Source organism: Medicago sativa, chromosome 8 (genome assembly GCF_051527215.1).
Source record: "Medicago sativa cultivar Bolivia chromosome 8, Bolivia_mono, whole genome shotgun sequence".
NCBI lineage: Eukaryota > Viridiplantae > Streptophyta > Magnoliopsida > Fabales > Fabaceae > Medicago > Medicago sativa.
In genome coordinates, this window is record NC_140756.1 from 85267450 (window position 1) to 85288205 (window position 20756).

General features: G+C 33.1%; 1 protein-coding gene across 2 annotated transcripts; it reads left to right on the top strand.

Moving 5' to 3' along the window:
• Nucleotides 1–925: 925 nt before the first annotated feature.
• Nucleotides 926–20346, top strand: ALY3 (DNA binding protein). Of its 2 annotated transcripts, none has more exons than XM_085734531.1 (20): nucleotides 926–1091; nucleotides 2434–2624; nucleotides 2903–3001; nucleotides 3227–3289; nucleotides 5058–5135; nucleotides 6060–6243; nucleotides 8420–8670; nucleotides 8760–9138; nucleotides 10339–10416; nucleotides 11938–12122; nucleotides 12244–12294; nucleotides 13650–13979; nucleotides 14067–14245; nucleotides 14929–15211; nucleotides 15864–16073; nucleotides 16735–16896; nucleotides 17028–17171; nucleotides 17287–17511; nucleotides 18300–18593; nucleotides 19798–20346. In XM_085734531.1, exons 2-20 carry the CDS (start codon nucleotides 2493–2495, stop codon nucleotides 19960–19962), a joined length of 3492 nt encoding a protein of 1163 aa, XP_085590657.1. In that variant the 5' UTR covers nucleotides 926–1091; nucleotides 2434–2492; the 3' UTR covers nucleotides 19963–20346. The 2 variants fall into 2 exon arrangements, with proteins under 2 accessions (XP_085590657.1, XP_085590655.1); XM_085734529.1 differs by having other exon boundaries at nucleotides 2474–2624.
• The last annotated feature ends 410 nt before the right edge of the window (nucleotides 20347–20756 follow it).

Sequence of the window (20756 nt, forward strand, 5' to 3'; positions counted from 1 at the left end):
ATCATATAAGCATATATTTATAAATATATTCTAAACTTCATTGAATTAATTAAATAGTTAAGACGGGCGTTACAGTAAAAGCCTGTTAACCCCTATAAAAAAAGCATAAACCACTATTTTTTTTGTTATAAAAAACATTATTTTGACAAATTGTTGTAAAAAACATAACCAGTCTTATTCAGTGGTATTAATTTTTGAGCAGTGCTAAATGGTACGGACGCTTGCATGCAGGATTTGACGAATACAAACAACTGTAGTGTTTTTTAAATAATAATAAAATTAATATAAGTTCTACTTTCCACAATACAGGCTGATTAGTTAACAATAATTTTTAATAATAATATAACTAATAATATAACACTTGCACTTATTGGAATACAGGAGTTGGTTGCAGTTAAAAAGGCAGTCTGTTGCAGTTAAAAAGGCAGTCTGTAAACAAATTCGTGGATTTTCCTATTGTATTTATCTGTACTATTAAGCATTTCCCTTAATTTTTAGTACTATGCTTTACATTAAATCAATTAATTTAATTTTATAATATATAATATTTTTTTCAAATTTTTTTTCAAATAATTTTTTTTTGGTGGTGTTCGGGATTCGAACCCCAGACCTTGCATATATATTATACATTGTCCTTACCAACTGAGATAAGCTCACGAGGACATATATATATATATATTTTAAATCGTAATTTGAATAAACTATGCAATCTAATTTAAACCACATTAAATCAAATCACTAATTTTTTTTGTTGAAATAATCTAAACCAAATAGAATCATAATTATTTTAATGTTTAAACGAAATGAATTTTTACCTGATAATCGAACCAAACCAAACCAAATGAGAGATTTAATCGGACTCACACCTCTGAGGCAAATGGAAGTATTATTTTAAAGTTTCGCGGTTATGCCCTCGATTCCATTAGTTTAGTTAACGCCAGCAAAAACAAGAAGAAGACAAGTACGATTGAGTGAGTAGTTGTTGTCGTTCAACTTCACCACCATCATCATCACACACACTAGATCCCTTCCTCCGTCAATTCAATTAATCTATAATCCACATAATCGATTCTCCTTCATCGATCGCTTCGGTGAGTTAAGCTTTTTTCTCTCATCAACTCAATTTTCTTCTTCTTACTTCACTTTTTTCATTTTCAATTTCACTTAAGAATTCTTAAGCGCTTTTCTTCTTTTTGATTCCCAATTTCAATTCTCAGTTCTTACTTTCTCTTTCTAAGATCAAACCTTCATTTCATCAAAATATTCCAATTCTTTCATTTTCCGAAATTTACTTGGATAAAGTAATATGCGTGGTTATGATTTAATCTTAGGAATAAACTAATTCTATCACCTATATTGAAGGATTATGATTTCAGTTCGGTTTTTTAATTTTTAATTTTGAATTTCTTCACATGCAACTGTTTGTTTCTTTCTCAAATTACGTTGTAGCTGTGATTTTAAATTTGCTTTCTAATTTAGAGCTGAATTGAACAAATTCAAGCTTGGATGTTCCGTTTTCTATTTGTTGGCGGGAAAATTGAAGGATCATTGATAATTGAGAAATTTTTAAGTCGTTCAATTCTCCATGGGTTTGCGTCTGTTAGGTTAGGTAATTTATAGCGTGTGGAATTAGATACTGTTAAATGTCAATCCTTTGCTTTGTTGGAATTTTTATCTCTACTCTGTGATCCGGTTGCTTTTATAGGTTTTGATTCTGTTGTTAATTGTTATGTATGCGTGATTGCATGTTTCTCGTGGATTACCATTGGCAGAAGAAGATAGTGAAACAGTTCATTAAGCAGTTTTTTATTTATTTATTTTAAATGGTAACTATTGAGTATTCAGATTAGAGAGTTCGATGTGCACATCTTTTAATTTTCTGGTCTAGGTGGGAATTTGGACTTGGAAGAGTAGTTGTAGTTTAGTTTGATCAATATGTTGCAGTTCAGTCGAGCTAAGGTCCGCTGTCTATTGTTGATAATCACTGATACATGCACTTCCTGCACAGCGATACATCAGTTGGCGTTAAGCATTCTTTGTCGGAAGTCTTGTTTTTGTCTAATTGAGTATTCAGACTCTAATTTCTGTTTTAAGTTGTTTAACTTGTAGTTTGAACCACCTAGTGAAAAAAGGCTTGGTAGCTTTTGTTATTTTTTTTAGTTGTATCCGTAAATTCTGCTACACTACCGTGCCTAATATACATAGACAAATGATTAGTGCTCAAAGTGATGCTCAAGTTGGCATTAATAGCTTGAACAGTGGTGTTCTTTTAATTATTATCATATATTATAGTTGTAGATGTAAAACGTGCATTATGCATGCAGTCAAATGCCGATGTATTCTATGTGAATGTTTTATGTCTACAAGTGTTAGATTGTCACATCTAGAGCCTAATTTTCAATGATTTCTCTATGTCTCTCTTTTTGGCGGTAGGATGCAATTGAAATTCCTTATCCTTTTTGGTGATTTTCAGACAATCAAGGAAATCAGTCATGGGCCCTACCAGAAAATCTAGAAGTGTAAATAAGAGGTTCTCTAATATTCGTGAGGCTGCAGCTAGTAAAGATAAAGATGCAGCAAATACCGGCAAGAATAGGCAGAAGGCTAGTCCTGGTATTCAGAAGGTGAATTTGTTTCTTAACTTATTTGAAACAAAATTCTTTTTGTATACATGTATTCAGAATATGGGAAATAAAGTTTCCATTTTCAAATTTTTTTTGGCCTATTTGAGCATGCTCCTTCAATCGAGCGGAAAAGAATTCATCATAGTACTTTTTTGTTAAGAAAAAAAAAGAATTTTGTCAATACTCTATCAAATTAGGGGTTAAAAAATTAAAAGAAATGTTTGATAAAATTCGTCAGGATTTTATTTCTTAGTTTGTAAAATTTCAATGCTATGCAGAAGAGAAAATTGGCCGATATGTTAGGACCACAATGGAGTAAGGCGGAGCTTGAGCGTTTCTATGAAGCTTACCGTGAATATGGGAAAGATTGGAAGAAGGTTAGTTATAGTTTTTTTTACTAATAATAAGGTGATTTTTATTGAATACAGGTTAAAAATCATGTCCCACCCTCAGTTTTCTGTCTAAATACTGCTAGAATTTCTATGGAAAGTTGCAAGTTCATTTGTTTTGTGAATCTACCTTCTTTAATGCGCTTCTATTTCGTAGTGCAATGTAATTACCAAAGACATCATCCTTCGGGTACATTTTTACTCTGTTTACAGGTTGCTCTTGCAGTACGTAATAGGACCATGGAAATGGTAGAAGCCTTGTACACTAAGAACAGGGTAAGTGCAGCACATGCGTCAACATCTTGATTAACTTACTTATATTTCCAACATGCATACCTCATGTGTTCACTATTTACTTTTAAAAGGATTATAAAACACATATCTTAAACATTCATGCACAGACATATACTTATTGTGAGTTTTGTAATCTTAACCTTTCTAGAGTTATTATTATTTTTTTTTTTTTAACCCTTTCTGGAGTTGTTTTGTATCTTTTCCCTCACAGCTGGAAAATAGGTTTTCTACTCTTTATACTATCTGTTTTAAACAAGTGAGTGCTTTGGTTATGTTTGCTACTCTACAAAGGATTTGTTTCAAGTTTAGGAATCACATTCCGGGAATACATGGGTAGGAAACGAATATCCATGTTTGTTACAAAGGTTAAGAACAAATTATTCCTGATAACTTCTTATACTTTCGATATTCCCATGTAGGAGGGTGTGAAGGTGGATTTCCAGGGGATTTTTTTATGCTTTTTTGGAAAACTCTTATAGCAACCAACTTACCTAGGAATATTAAAATGTGTGCCAAACACCTTTTTTATAATATACCCGGGATAGCATAATTCGCTGCTGTAACTGGGAACTGCGAATTGGTACACTCGTACCAATTCACAATACTTTCATGAATTTGCTCGCAAAAATCCGTGTAAAATTCATAAAAAGCTACCAATAAGAAAACAAGAAAGAATGGTCTCCCATTTAACTGGGAGTATAAGCCACTCAGACTGAAATGTGATCATAGAGCGCTATATTGACTATAAGGAGACGATTTTTCAACTTTTTAGAAGCAAAATATCTTCAATCCCAAATTTACTCCTTATCATGTCACACACAGCATATTTATAGTGAATCATCCTCTCTATTTTTTAGACACTTTCGATGTGGGACTTCTCTCATTTGTTTCTTTGAAAGCTTACAATAAAGGCTACCGCAAATACTCAATTTGGGACTACTCTTACTCTATTATTGTAAGATGTTAGCTTTTTTTATTTTTATTTTATAATTGTTAAATTCTTAATTAAATTAGTATTTCTTTTTACAAATTAATCAATTTAGTAATTAGTCTTTCCAATAAAAACAACCACACATGATTATTAACATTAAAATATTTTAAGACTCCTATTTTCATATTTTATTGATATTTTATATCTTATTAGCATGTACTTTATTTTTTTTAACTAGTCTAGATAAAAATTTATTGGTAGCGTACTAATAAAAACATTAAAATGTACCACGAACCCAAATAACATACCAGAGATGTATTCCCTCCACATAGCCAATACTTCAAGAGTTGCGTCCCACGTAACCAAACCCGTACCAGTTACCAGAGCGAATGGCAAACCACGTGACTATGCATAGGAATAGGATTCACATCAATTATATTCCTACGAAAGTTATACGGGTAGTTATTTTTCATGACTCGAAACAAATGCCTACCTGGAGATTTATATGATGAACAGGAAAAGGAGATAGAAATGAGATAATGCAAGTCTAAAAAATTTGCTAAATTATTTTGTAAATATCTGTTAAATATTTAAGCAGTAGTACGAGAATCATTTCTTCCTGAGATTTTCTTCTAGCTTTTGGACCAGAATGAATGACTTATGTGACCAATCATTGCTGTTGGCTATCCCCCAAAAAATCTACATTTATGTTACGTTTTACTGAATTATTAGTTGAGACGTCATATGATTAAGGGATACATCTCAATATATAGTGCGGTATATTTTTTGTAAACATACTATTCTTTGTGTTATTTGTAGGCATACTTGTCTCTTCCAGAGGGCACTGCTTCTGTGGTTGGGCTGATAGCAATGATGACAGACCATTATAGTATTATGGTAAGAACTAATTTAAACTTTTGGCTAGTTTTAGTGAACATTTAAATCAGCTTTCCTGTTTTTATAACATTCTTGTGTCAAGTTGCTTTCATTTTCAGATGCTAAATTAAAGATTACCCTCCTCCCTCCTCTTCAAATCCTTTTCATCAGTTGTTTAATGAAAATAAGTTGTATTATTCCAAAAGGTGTTTTCTCAAAATTGGTAATGTAAACGATATGCCACTTTTTTTTTTACCGAGATTTCCTATTCAGTTTAACTAGCACGCGTCATGATCTTAGGTACATTGTACTTCACTTTCATTTGGCTCCGTTATACTGGAAATCTAAAGAGTCTCTTTTCTATCTAAAGAAATACATGCACATACACGTCAATGAGTAGAAAGAACTGGAAGGATAATATACGATGTTCCAATACAAACGACAATAAATAGCTGAATTTTCTGACCTAAATGTTGAGGGTTTATTTATTTTTCAATGCTTTTGATGTCAGAAGAATTTATTTCATAAAATATTATATAAACAACCATATGTTATTTGTATATTATCGATTGCGACAGAGGTGGATGTTGGCAGTAATTATCTTCTGTCTGTTTAATTAAAGCTGTATTTGGGAAGTAATAATCAGTTTATTGATCTCGAACCTCTGCTTTCCTACCCTACACTGTCCCTAGAAAATAAATCATTGAAAGAGAAGGCTCACAAGGACAACAATAAAAATGAAGCCTTTTCCCACAAGGTGGGTCTGCCAGGCCATAGAGAAAAGGCTCCTTGATAAGATTAATTTCATTCAAGTGTTAAGGATGTTAAGATGTATCTGGTTTAAGTCAGCATTGCTTATTATTTTTTGTATAAACTTCAATCGCTAACACTAGTTTCTGACAAATATTCATAAGCAATTAAAGTCTGAGTAATTTTAATTGGCAGGGAGGAAGTGACAGTGGAAAAGAAAGCAATGAAGATTCAGAAATAATGAAAAAGTCTAAAAAACGTCCACGGGGAAAGCCAAATGACAACAAAGCAGTAGATGGACAATTTTCAGATCATTCTCAGCCACATTCCGTTGCATCAGATGATGGTTGCCTGTCATTGTTGAAGAAAAGGCATTCTGGTGAGTTAATATGTTTGATTACATGTGAACATTACTTTGCCTAAATTCTCTCATTTAAAACTCTGTTTATTTTGGTTTTTGAACCCTTAAGGCTATGTTTGGTAAAAACTGATGATGTCTAGTTGAAAAATTTACAGCTAACTTTTAGGGCTTAACTACTTTAATGTTCAAGCTAAAAAGAACTTTAAAAGTGAAGTTGAAGCTGTGTAGTAGTTTTAAGCTAAATGTTGTTTGGTAAAGTATTTTTATAAAGGTTTTGATAAAAAAGAAGGATCATGAACTAATTGTTATTTCTGGTGTGTTTCCCTCCGTTGCTAGACCTTCTTTTCTCCAATGAGTATATGGGGTTTCTGCTCTCGATGTAGACTCAAAATACCATCTCAAAAACAAAAGGCATACACACACACTGGAGTCAATCCAACTTCTGCTGCTGGTATGAGAAAACCCAAACATTTTCTCCCACTAAACCACTTTCTATTAATTCCACAAGCACCTAACATTCAATGATTCCAAGACACTCATCCCAAAATCCCCAGAAAACATGGGCTCGTCATGTGAGGTGGAGTCCATGTTTATACTCAGCAGCACGTCTTGGGTGAAGAAATGCTGCATCTACATTCCCCCCCTACAATAGGGCCGTGTCCATGAGGCCATGGCCACCACTGAAGAGTTTGAATCGGTAGTGTGTGTTTTCTTCATCCTTGCCATACAATGTTTCACTTGTTGCAAGGGTCATCAAGGACAATTATAACATAATAGTTTTGAGCCACAATTGTCTAGCTAATGGCAGCCCCACTGTCTAGGCTGAAAGGCTACTCTCATTTGTAAGGAGGGAGAAAAGGTTCTTGGAGGGGAGGGTTAGGAAGAAGCTCCTTATCTTTTCTGGTAGTAAATAAATCTCATTAATGTTCCACTATCCTAGACCTCATTAATTTTCCACTTCTCGAGTAGTTAAGATTCAACGTGCAACAAGAAAAATAGGTCCAATGCATCTCAGGGAATAGAGACAGCTTAATTACTTACCCTGTAAATTGTATTTAACATTCATCTTCCCTGTAATCTTTATGTGCCACAGGCAAAGGTTTTTTTTTCTGAAAAAATACCACACAATAGACCTTTGAGGCCTACACAGACGATGACTGGGCAGGATCTATCACGGATAAAGGTCTATGTCAAGTCATTGCAAGTTGTACGGAGTAACTTAGTTACTCGGAGAAGCCAAAAGTAGAACATGGTAGAAAGGTCCAGAGCTGAAGTAGAATTTAGAGATATGGATCATGGGATCTGTGGGATGTTATGGCTAAAAATGCTTCTTGAAGAATCAAGGATGCCTATAAACATACCAAAAAATTACATCTTGGCAACATGGTTGCAATAAGTATTGTCCGAATTTCAGTACTATGTGATAGAACTAGACATGTAGAAATTGACTGACATTTCATAAAAGCTGATAGACCTATTTGTATGCCATTTGTTTCAATTGTACAACAGGTGGCAGATATATTAAGTAAAGAACTATTCCTACTTAATTTGGAACGTATTATAAGCAAGCTAGGCGTGATAGATATATCAACTTGAGGGAGGTGTTGAAGTTTCCTAGAAATGAATTATTAGTTAGAATAAAATCTGAATTAAAAATTCTGATTGTGACAGGGAGGCTGTTTCTTGTCCCTTTTTTTGCCCCTTAGCTTTCTAATTTGTAACAGATTGGTTATCTCTCGTCTTAACCAATTCTAACTATGTTTCCTACTGTAGATTGCACAGTAATGAATATGAGAATATTTTTTTCTTATAAAATTTGCATACAAATTTGGCTCTTACTGTTATTGTGTATGGCTTCTAATCTTTGAAGAATTTATTTAATATTTAATAATATGGAGTTTTTTTTTTGAGAGATATGGAGTTTGTTGAAATATATATTATTTCCCTTTATTATTGTTGTTGTTGTTGTTGTTATTATTATTATTATTATTATTATTATTCTATTTTAACGGCTGTTTATTTTTCCAATATATCACTCGTTAAATTAAGGAGTTGATTAGTTGTTTTCTCTCCTATAAGGATCACCCTTCTCATTGAAATACGATACTCTCAGATTATAGAGTAATTTCTACAGAATTTCTCTTGCACAAGTAAAATCTGTCATCTATCTTACTGTTTTGTGATATCATACCAGGAATTAGGCCTCATGCTGTTCGAAAAAGGACTCCCCGTGTCCCTATTTCATATTCTATTGGCAAAGATAATGAGGGAAAGTTTTTTTCATCTGCTAGGCAGGACTCCAAACAAATGGTTGATACAACTGATGTCACTCATAAAATTGCATTAGCATTATCAGAGGCTTCACAGAGAGGTGGTTCTTCAAAAAAAGTTGGATCGCCAAACAAGAAAAACATGCCATCACCCAATCTGAAAAGTGGGAAGAAGGTAAAAGTTACATCTATAGCCTCAGTTATCCTTTTGTGTTAGATTATTTCTTTAAAATTATAACTTATTCTAGCGGTTATGATTTTCAGCATGTTAAATCAGGAATAGTTGGAGCGAAGTTTCGCAAATCTGACATGGATGAAGGTAGTTCTGAGTTGAGTTTAGGAAGTACAGAAGGTGATAATGCAGATTATTCTGGAAAATTAATTCATCGGAACAGTAGAGATAATATTGGAAGAGTAAGGAATCAGGAAAAGGGAATAAAACACTACAGAAAGAGTTTAGAACCCCAGAAAAATACAAACAAGCATTTGAATGACTTAAAGGAGGCCTCCAGTGGAACCGATGATGGAAAAAACCAGAGTTCCTTCAAATCCAATTTTGACACAGATTTTGCAAATGCAAAAAGTGTGAGGTCTTCTTACAAGGGTCCCAGAAAGAAAAGTAAAAAACTACATTTTGAGGAAGGTATTTTGTAATTGCATTTGATTCATAGAGTTGGTTTTCCTTTTATCAGCTTGGCTTGCTATTTCTAACTAAAATTTTGTGCTTGGCTTAACTGTCTTATTAAACAAGTATGATATGCTTTATGATGTAAAAGGAACAAAGATGGCGCAACTTGGTTGGTACCTGGCGTTTCTGTCATGAAGCAAAGCTTTCTATTTTTTTTTTCTCACTAAAAGAAGGATCTTAGACTCCGGATTATATTGCTTTTTTTCCTTAATAAGTCGTAGTCAGTGTTAGAGGGGGACTATCCTTTCTTCTGGGAAAAACTAGGGAAAAACTTTGTAACCATTTATTTTAATTAATAAGTGAAAGAGAAAGATGGCGCAACTTGGTTGGTACCTGGCGTTTCTGTCATGAAGCAAAGCTTTCTATTTTTTCTCACTAAAAGAAGGATCTTAGACTCCGGATTATATTGCTTTTTTTCCTTAATAAGTCGTAGTCAGTGTTAGAGGGGGACTATCCTCTCTTCTGGGAAAAACTAGGGAAAAACTTTGTAACCATTTATTTTAATTAATAAGTGAAAGAGAAGTTACAGAACTATAGAAGGGACATAGAAATCTACCTTCTTTCCAAGGGACTAAACTATCTGATACTAAACTAGATGCTGCAAAAGCTCCAACTCTGGCTGATATAAGTTCTATTTAAGCATGATGTTCTAGTTGTTTTATCTATTGGTTTGTAGTTACGTCCTTTTTCTTTTATTTTTCTGTTATATTCTTTCAATTTTCTGTTATATCGGCCTATTATTTCATTGGAAGATTTTGGGATAATTTAGCCTGGAGATTATAATTTTGGTGCATTACAGTTGTTGCACGATGCATTTGGTGTTGTCCAAACAGGAAAGGAAAACCAATTGGATTAGAATTCATTATTGAGTGGCGTGCAAGATAGATAAATTGAACTAGATTTTAGTTGATACTGTATCTAGCACATTGCTCTGTTTTAAACTTCGAACCTTGATATTTGATAGTGTAACCTTATTTTATTTGGACAGGAATAGGTTATATGTTTTGATTGAATTATACATTCGTAGGTGGTAGTGTGTCTTTTCCTTTTACCGTTTTCTTAGGCTTTAATTAGTTACTCCTAATCAAATTAAAAAATTTATGATTGCATTCACCCCCCAATCACTTCTTATTCTCGGTGTTTCTCTTTCTGTAGATGAAGGTTCTGCTTTTGATGCTCTGAAAACTTTGGCTGATCTATCTTTGATGATGCCAGAAACAAACCCTGACACTGGTAAGGCATTTATGTTTTTGACTTAATAATCTTTGATCACTTTCATTTAAAATATTTCTTCTGCCTTTCCTGTGGATCAATATTAATTAATAAGAAACTTGCAAAGACTACCATTTAATTTTAGTGGTTATGTAATTATATGCACTAACCACATTCCTTTTCCCTCCTCATTATTTGACATAAATGATCTCACATCTGACCTTTCATTATCATTAACTAAAAATTATCACAGCGGGAGTATTTCCCATCATGCAATTTTCTGGTTTTTGGGTAGAAGGATTTGTGTTTGGTAAGCCTAAAAGTTGTCTCCTAATTTACAATTTGAATCTTCCATTTAAGAGACATTGAGCTCTGACTTTTGAATTAAAAGTTCTAGACAATGACATGCATAACAATATGAATGCTTGGAGAGGAGTGTTTGCCCTTTTGAGGATCTCTTTTGCACTATATTTGTGATAGGATGCTTTCACCTCTCGCTGGGGTTCTTGTCATAGTTACTTCCTCTACTGGGATGCACTATTCTCTGCATCAGCATTGAATAATATCTTTTTAATCTTAAGCAGGCTGTGTACCACGAATATAATTTACTCTAAATTTTTTTTTTTTCCTTTCTTTTTTCATTCAACATTTTGGTGCCTGAGCTATAAAGGAGGAAATTGTGCTTCAATTTTCACAAGCTCTGACTCAAACACATTAATAATTAGCTTTCAACAGTTTGGAAAGAAATCTATTCTAAGAACATACAGGTATAGGCAGGCCCGGCCCTTAGCAAGCGCAAGGTGAGCTACGTCGCCGAGCCTCGCAATTTTAGGAGCCTCAAACTTTTTTTTTCTTTCTAATATAACATCCAAAAGAATCAAGTATATATAATAGAATATAAAAAATCAATAGACACCTTGTAATGGTTTGGTGGTAAAATAGAATGCACTTAGGTCTTTGGTCTTGATGTTCAATCCCGAGCATTTGTGTAAATTTGAACCAAATATAAAAGTCTCAATTACATACACAACTATTAGGCTATTACGATTTTTTTATCAAATCTACAATTTAATTTATAAGAATGACTATTTTTTATGTTATTTACAACTTAAATAAATGATTACTAATTGCTTAAAAAAAAATCTTGTTATTCCATTGGGGCCCTTTTAAATATTTGAACATGGCCTCCGATTTTATTGGAACGGCCCTGGGTATTTGGGGGGGGGGGGGGGGGGGGGGGGGATCCAGACATGTGGGGCTAAAATTTCATAGAAACAATAATGTAAACTATATTAAAAATAAGAAATAGCATTGTTTGATACAATACATTACAATGAAAATCGTCTCCTATCCATTTATTGAAAATGAACTAAAATGACATCATTACTAACTTTGCGCTTTAGATATTCATAAAATGGCACAGTATGTTACAACTTTGCTCTTTTTACCATAAAGAAAATATCTATTTATTTTATGACTATCCTTTTCCATTATACTTTATAATTGTGTAACTTTTTCATATTACTATTGTCTGTGTCTCAGAATCATTTGTGCAGTTCAGTGAAGGAAACCTTGATGAGTCTAAAATGGAAACAGATAACGGAAACAGTTCAAGAAAATCGGGCAAGGTTTTTTCTGATAAAGGAGATACTGCTCCCAAAGCAGAGGGAGCATACCAGCTTAGTGCTGTAAGCAGGAAAAGAAAACAAAAATCTTTTACTTTAAATGTAAGAACTGATTATTTTCCAACATTCAATTGCGAAATTGATGGTTTCTCAATTTCTCTACATTTTCTGTCTGGTATTTTGGCATATAGTTCACAAGTAAGAAATATGTTCTTTGTTGCAGAATGATGAAACACATACTGGTTCTCATTTAAGTGGTTCCCAGAAAATCAAGGTATGAAATTGTTTATTACTACCAGATGAATATATAATTTGACTCACATTTTCTGAAGAGGTCCCTGTTTGTTCTCTCTCCTTTTTTCCAACTAGTTTTGATTTTAAGCAGAACTGGTAACATTGGATAAATGCCACCCAATCTTACTGTTAATATTTGATGAGACTCTTATTAAAAAAAAAATAAATAATATTTGATGAGACTTTTGTCTTGAATTTGATGGTTGCGAACTTGCAATTGAAATGTGTTAGTTGCCATTTAAAATGCCCTATGCTCTTATGTGTTAGTGTTACCAATTATGTTTGTGGTAAAACACACTAGCCAGTCTCAGCTGATGACAGGTTGTTTCCTCACTTTATTTTCCATATTTAGTAAAAGTATGACAATGTTCACAATTATTTCATAAGACATCTATGACTCAGTGTTTTAGAGATGTAACAAAAGCACTAAGCCTTTACCTAACAGCTTAATTTTTTTGGATAGTTTTACAAGGGGGCATATTGTATATTTATGGTTTTATCACATCTCTACTATTGCTGCGCAAAATCCACAAGTGTAGTACGAAAGATTATCGTATCTGCTGGATTAACAATTATTAAGTTAACAAGACCCTATATTATTTAGACTACTGAAAACAATGTTTTATTCAAAGTAACGAATCACAACTATTAGGAATGATAATAACAACACGATTAAGGGAATTTAATAGAGCAGTTATAGGGTCATGGTTTCACTATGTAACTTTGATAACCCCCAATGCTAATTCTATATGAGTACATAATTATTCCTCAACTAATTCTATTAACAACGTTTGGTCACACATTGGAAATACTCTTTTCCTCCATTAATTCATTGTATTCAAAAAAATATGAATTAGGGAAAGCATTAAGGCCCAACTGGTTAAATGATTCAAAGAATAGAATCTAGGTTTGGTCATGCAAACATCCTAACTCCAGTTATCCTTTTTATATGACAACTCACCTCTTAAACTCTCCTTCCTTTGTTTTCTCATTGGCATTCTGGGATGTTGGAGAGTTTTGGCCTCTCACCTTTAGTTTTCAATATGCGACTAGTTATTTTTACCAGCCATATCTTATAATTTCTTAAAATGACCCAAAGTATCACTCAAAAGTGCACTAAGTTGCAGTTTTATCAACTATATATCATATTTTTACATTATCTATTCTACATTAAATGTGCTGTTATTGCTTACATTTGGCTTTTGGAATTTTCATTTCACCTTCTATATTAAACTGCCTTGCTTTGCCAAAAAGTATGTCTTATACACATTGCACTTGGTATCGTGTTGTATATGCTTTTATACTCACTTACCTTGTGCAATATTTACATCGTAGGTTACTGATGAGGTGAAGAAGTCCACGGTTAAAGGCAAGCGGTCATCTGTTAGTACTGCTCATTCCAGAAACCTAAATATGGTGAAATCCCTAGGAAATATGTCTTCAAATATCGTTGACAAAGCAGAAAGGGGTGATTCATCATTTTCTCCCATAAAAGTTTTGTCTACTAACCAAGTCGGTCAAAAAAACAGAGGCCGACCTAGAAGAAAGATGGAAAAACCAAAACCAATGATACAACAAGATCATACAATGTCTGAAAATAATTTTAGTGGTCAACATGATAAATCCATCGCATCATACTGGAGGAATAGTACGGAACGTCATAAGGTTAATTTTCTGCCATTTGTGCACGGTGACATTTATTGAATGTTTAATCTTATATAGGAAATATATGGTTTTTTTTCGTTATCGCAGGGAATGCTTATTAATTGTCTGTCTTCACATCAAACGCGGCGATGGTGCACCTCTGAATGGTTTTATAGTGCTATTGATTATCCATGGTTTTCAAAGAGAGAGTTTGTAGAATACTTAGAACATGTTGGACTGGGTCATGTTCCCAGATTGACTCGTATTGAGTGGGGAGTCATTAGAAGGTATTTGATGTTAAATGCTTATGTTTACTTCTTCCTATACTACTATCACATTGTAGATTAAATCTTTTAAAGATATAAAATCATTCATATACTTCCACTTGATGATGGTATAAGCTTTTTGGGTTGAATTTGTTATTGGCATATAGTACTAGAGCCTTTACTACCAAGTGGTCATGATTTCATCAATCTTTGCGTATCCTTAAAATTTATCTGAGGACTGAAGAATCATTCACGTGTCTTCCCTAACAAGTAACAACTTTGGGCCCCTCAGTTTTAAATTTTGGCAGAACTAATTTTGAAATAAATTTTTTTTTAATCTATTTTGTAAAAATTCATTGTAATTAATTTTGGCAGAATTTATTTGGATAATTTAATAGTAACTTTACAAGAACCAATTTTTTAAAGGCAAGTGTAGATGGGTTTTGTGGATTCCACACTCAAAACGATTTCTTCTCGGCAGTAAATTTTAAAAAAACTCACTTGTCTCAATGATTTTCTACTCACCGCAAACTTTTGATGAACATAAAATGTCACTCAAACAACCTCAACTACATCAAAACTTGATTTTGGTGACTGAAAAATGCCTCAAACGTAAATTTGGATATCATCTAGATATGCACTTAAGATTTTGAGATGAGTTGGTACTTCACAAACTACTTCACTTATATGCTACTCTTATGCAGTTCTCTTGGTAGACCACGAAGATTTTCAGAGCAATTTTTGACAGAAGAAAAACATAAACTTAATCAGTACCGGGAATCTGTCAGATCACATTATGCTGAAGTTCTTGCTGGTACCAAGGAAGGCATACCTGCTGATTTGGCCCAGCCATTAATTGTTGGGCAGCGTGTTATTGCTATTCATCCAAAGACAAGGGAGATTCATGATGGAAGTATACTGACTGTTGACCATTGTAGATACCGGGTTCAGTTTGACCAGCATGAACTTGGGGTTGAATTTGTCATGGTATGTTTCCCTCTCTTTTGACAAATGGCCCGAGCCTTATGCATTGGCCTGCCATTGTTATTATTGATATTATTAAAATTCCATCATATACATGGGTAGGTATTTTATTACATCAAATTAAATTTATTTTAGATTGTATTTGGTAATTTTGCAATATTTGAAATTGGTTATACGCAGTTGATAGGATAGTAAAAGATCAAGCTCATCAAAATCCCTATTTTATATATGATCTTGCGGTACTATGATGGTATAATAATCCAATACATGTACTAAGGGTTCATTTGGATAACCTCTGAAAAAAGCGTGTTTATGAGCATTAGAATTAGGGAGAAACTTTGATTTTGTATTTCATAATCTGTGAAATCTAATACAGGCTTCTTTTTCTAATTTTGAGAAAATCACTTAAAATTATCTAATTCATATAAAATTTCTTAAACATTTAAAATTGTGAGTACATTTTTTTTTAACAAAAAAGCACTAATATTGGATATTTTGAATACTGTTTATTTGGTAATTTGGTTTTGAATATTTGCATTGCTCTTCCATCCTGCTTTTGGTCCTGTTTGCCCATTACCGTACTTAGATAGTGTGATTGATTGGTTGTTTTCCCAAAATAATAGCATAATGTGACATAAATCTTTTAATATTGCAGGATATTGACTGCATGCCTTTGTATCCATCTGAAAATATGCCCATGTCTCTGATAAGACACCATATTACTCCTGCTAGAATGAATGAGAACCTTAGAGAGCTTATGCACAATGGGAAACTAACACAAAGAAAGATCTCCGAGCACACAATATTGTCCCCAAGTGAGAAGTCAGATGCCATTAAAGGTCGCTGTGTACCACCTGCTATGCATGTAAGCAGTACTTGAGTTTATATTTTTAAAAAAAATTGGGGAATCGAGATTTTTTTTAATTAAAGTGGCACCAATAACCATTTTTGATCACGAGATTTTACAGAGTTGCTTTTTATTTAATCGAGATTTTACTAAAAGCAGTACTGTTTTTTATTTAATCGAGATTTTTTTACTAAAAGCAGTACTTGTTTTTTGATCACGAGAAGCCAAAGCAATATACTTGTTAGATTCTGTAAAATTTGGTTACTTGAATTTGTTACTTGTCACATGTTTGATAATTTGGTTTTCAAACCCCCCGGTGTCTGTTTGGATGATATAATTAACATTTTTGAGGAATTAAAAATTCTTACTATCTTAGTTGCTTCAATCAAACACATATTATATTGTTTGTAAACTATTTTGTTTGATTAAAGTAATTAAATTCCTTCGATTATAGATGATTTTGATAACATATCTGTAATTGTCTGTGCCATGATGAATAAAAATATTTATCCTGTGTTTGTTAACAAGTATATTTAGTAAAAAACAAGTAACCTATTATGTTCAAAAAACAAACAATAAATAATGATCAAAAGAATTAAATAATGAGTAGTTTGCTATTGGTGAATAAATTCAAACTCTTTTACCCATAACGAGTACTTTTCCCCCCTTTTTTTCGTAGGGGTTTTCTTCAAGCTGCAAATCACAAGCAAAAGTTGCGGGCAGTGAGATTTGTAATGGCCAATCAGCATCAAGTTCTCATTCTTCCTTTCTTGAGCGACTCCAATCAAAAGAAGCTGATATATTGGCTATTTCAGAATTGACTCGTGCTCTAGAAAAGAAGGTACTGCCTGAAAGCCTCTCAGTTCTTTCTTCTGTTACTCTTTTGTTATAACTTAATAATAAAAAGAAAATATCAACTGTTGAAAACCCATTTTCGAAAGCGAGTTTGAGCTGTTAATTTTGAACTTCTAGGAACTTGTGTTGTCGGAACTGAAGCACATGAATGATGGGGTATCAGAAAGCCAGAAATACGGAGATAACTCGGTGAAAGATTCAGAACCTTTTAAAAGGAATTATGCTTCAGTACTAATGCAATTAACTGAAGCAAATGAACAGGCATGAATCTTGATGGACCACTAAGAAGAATTTAATCCTTTGTTTTCTACTTTTTCGCCTTACTGTTCCAATTCGAATAATTTACAATTGCATGTGTTGATTGCTGCTTCTGCAGGTTTCTTCTAGCTTATTTTGCTTGAGGCAACGCAATGCATATCAAGCAAGCTCCTCAGTTTTGTCATTGAAGCCCATTGCAAATTTAGAGGATCCCGGTGGTCAGGCTAGCTCTTCCAATTGCTCAGCTTGCCACAACCAAGAATCTATATCTCAAAGTCACATAGCTGAAATTGTTGAAAGTTCTAGAAGAAAAGCCCGAACCATGGTTGTTCAAGCTACTCAGGTATAGAATGGCTGCTTTCTTTCCGCCTAATTAGTAAATGGAACTGTTGGAAGAATGGAATTCCAAAGAAATATTATTGAAAGGAGAGAATCTCTCCTCCAAGGGTTTCCCCTTCACAATAGACTTGGTACTCTATTCATACCCTATACAATATTCAAAAGATGCTTTCTACGCTGTGTTCTCTTATTTATACACATACTCTCTAACAACCTCAGCTAACTAACTAACTAACACTTTAACAACTCTTAAACTACTTTAACTATTATTTCCCGTTACTCTATCCTTACAGGAACATGTATTCATTTCAAACAAAACACTTACTTTATATATATGATATATTGTAATATTTACTACTCAAACCAAATGTTTGAAACTTGCTCTCATTTTGATATATAACATGACCTGCATACACTGCACTAGACAGTTACAGTTAGGCCTCATCTGTTAAAGGTCAAATGCCTCGTCTTTTAGGGAGGATTAATTTGGATTACTGAAAGAGAAAAATGTTAAGGAGATGATAAATATATAATTAGAATACAGGGTAAATTTATTGTTTGGATAAGAGGATTTTTATAATTCCAAGCAAAAATATTTTGAAGCATTGCCTGCTGATGGACAGTCAGTCAAGATTCACTTCTATTATTGGATTTTCTTCATTTCTTCCTTGATGAATCAACTAAAATACATCAGTATAGTGACCTTTCTTTATGGTATCATTTTCAATTTTCTTGGTGACAGTGATCTGGTGATCTACGTTTGACTATAGTCTCTCATAAAAACCATTGCAGGCAATGTTAGTTTTCAGAAAGACAGAAAGCAAGGTTGAAAGAGTTGAGGATGCAATAAATTTTATCAATAACCGGCTTTCAGTCGATGACTCTACTGCTTCAGCCACAAATTTTCTGGCCATAGATTCTATTACTTTGGCTTCTCGTGATCAATTGACTGCTAGCAGCCCATTAAACATTTTGGCAAGGTGTCCTGTACAAGATGATGAACTTAACAGTTCGTCTGACCAAAATGAAATGAAAATCCCCTCAGAACTCATATCTCATTGTCTAGCTACACTGCTCATGATTCAGGTAAATCATATGACCACTGAGTTATCTGTTCACTGCAAGAATTTTCAGTCAATCTCCCCACTACTTTCTGTTCATTAGTTGTTTGCATTTTATGTAGTTTACGAGACCTGATTCTGTGGTAACCACAAACCATTTTTTACCATTGATACCGTAAATCTTATCCAGTGCTTTTTGCTTTTTAAAAAAAAATATATATGATGTCTACTATTATGTTTTCTTGGTGAGGTATTTTTGTATTTTGTGAAACTGATGTGGGATATGTCCAATTTATGGTAGTCAATATCCTGTATAAGATAGACTTCTCCCTCCGTTTGATAGAGGTCAATCCTATATGCATCTGATGTTCCCTTATTTTATTTTTGAAGTTTTTATTTCAAACTATGTCAAAAAAATGTTTTCACTCCAAATTTTGAACTTGAAAGTAGACAAGAGCCAAAAGGCAAAAATTCAGTTCAAAGTGCCACCAAATATGGCAGCGGTATAATTTTTTTTTTTCTTGGTATAACTTTTTTTTTTTCTTTCTGCCGGAATAAATTTGTAAACCTAAAGTGACCGACAGTATGACAGTGTCATATTTTACTTTTCTCTCTGCTAACTTATTGTATTCATATAAAGGGGCATTTTTTTAAAACTATGCTATATAACCAATAATAACTATATTATCCTGTAAAAAAGCCACTGAAGTTAGCTTAAAAAATTAGTGATCTAATCGATGAATGGGTCATTAATGATGTAACAAATGCAGCAATTTAGGAAATTAGGATAGGGATGCTGTTTGGTTATAGCAGATCTGAACCTCTACTATAGGTGATAAATTTGTTCATACTGCAGTGCAATATTATCTGCTAACTTAGACTTTATTATATTTGTTACCCGAATCTTTTTTTTCCTACACTACTGAAATTTGATTAATATCTTCTGGATATTTTAAATTTCAAACTTCTGTTTTGTCTAGTCTATTTAATATTTTTCTTGCCACCTCTGTTAATTCAAAAACTATTTTTTATTCTATGAATAAAATAGGTTAGACAAAGAGAGCTTATCTAAACGCTCACATACTACAAAAGAAATTCTGAGTATAAAGAGTTAAGAGATTAATTAAATATGAGCAGTTCACCAGTAGGAAATACATACATCAATGAGTTGTCCTGTTTAAGAATCTTTTACCTGCATCATAATACATCTTTGTTAAAACAAAATGCAGAAGTGTACGGAAAGACAATTTCCCCCAGCTGATGTTGCACAGGTATTAGATTCCGCTGTCACCAGTTTGCAGCCATTTTGTTCAAAGAATCTACCAATATATGGTGAGATACAGAAATGCATGGGTATCATAAGAAATCAGATATTGGCACTCGTACCTACCTAGCTCAGACTCCTTCATCCTTTGTAAATCTCCGATATTAAGTCAAGTTCGTCTCACAATGACGTGAGTTCCATGGGATTCATAAGACATTGGTGGGGGGATAATTATAAACTCTGTATACTACAATTGTAGCCGGATGAAAAGGGAAGATTGTATACCATATTTTTATCTCTTTTCAGATGTACATATTGTATTATTGTTGAAGATCATATCATAAGAAAGGGCTAGTATGTAGGCACAAGCTCTATGTATGATATGAGCACATTAACGATTTCAATGTTGATTTGATGTGATTTGGAACTTGTTAGGTGCAGTTGTAGCCCCACTTTGCCAATTTAAACATTTCAATAATGTTAATAATCTGGAATTGTCATTCTTTATTCCAAACTATTGCACCGGTCTCTCAACCCAAATTTTTGACAAGGTTCATTTATATTTGGAGTCAACCACCAAATTGGTCTTTGTCTTTGTAATCCGTCATCAAATTAGTCTCTAACTCTATTAATATTTCAGAGTAGTCTCTGTCTTTGTCAAAAGTTTCTCAATTAGGTACCTGACTTTATGTTTTTGTCATATGATGAGTGACCTAATTGAGAAACTTTTGACAAAGACTAGTTTTAAATATATAGTTGAGGACTAAATTGAGAGAGGTTTACAATGACAGACCAATTTAACGATTTACTCGTTATCTTTGCCTTGCAGACTTCAACTCGCTGCATGTTTTAAATTATGTAAAATTTATAGTTATCTTCTTAAGTTTTGCAATCACCTTTTATCTTTTCAAAAATAATTAGTTC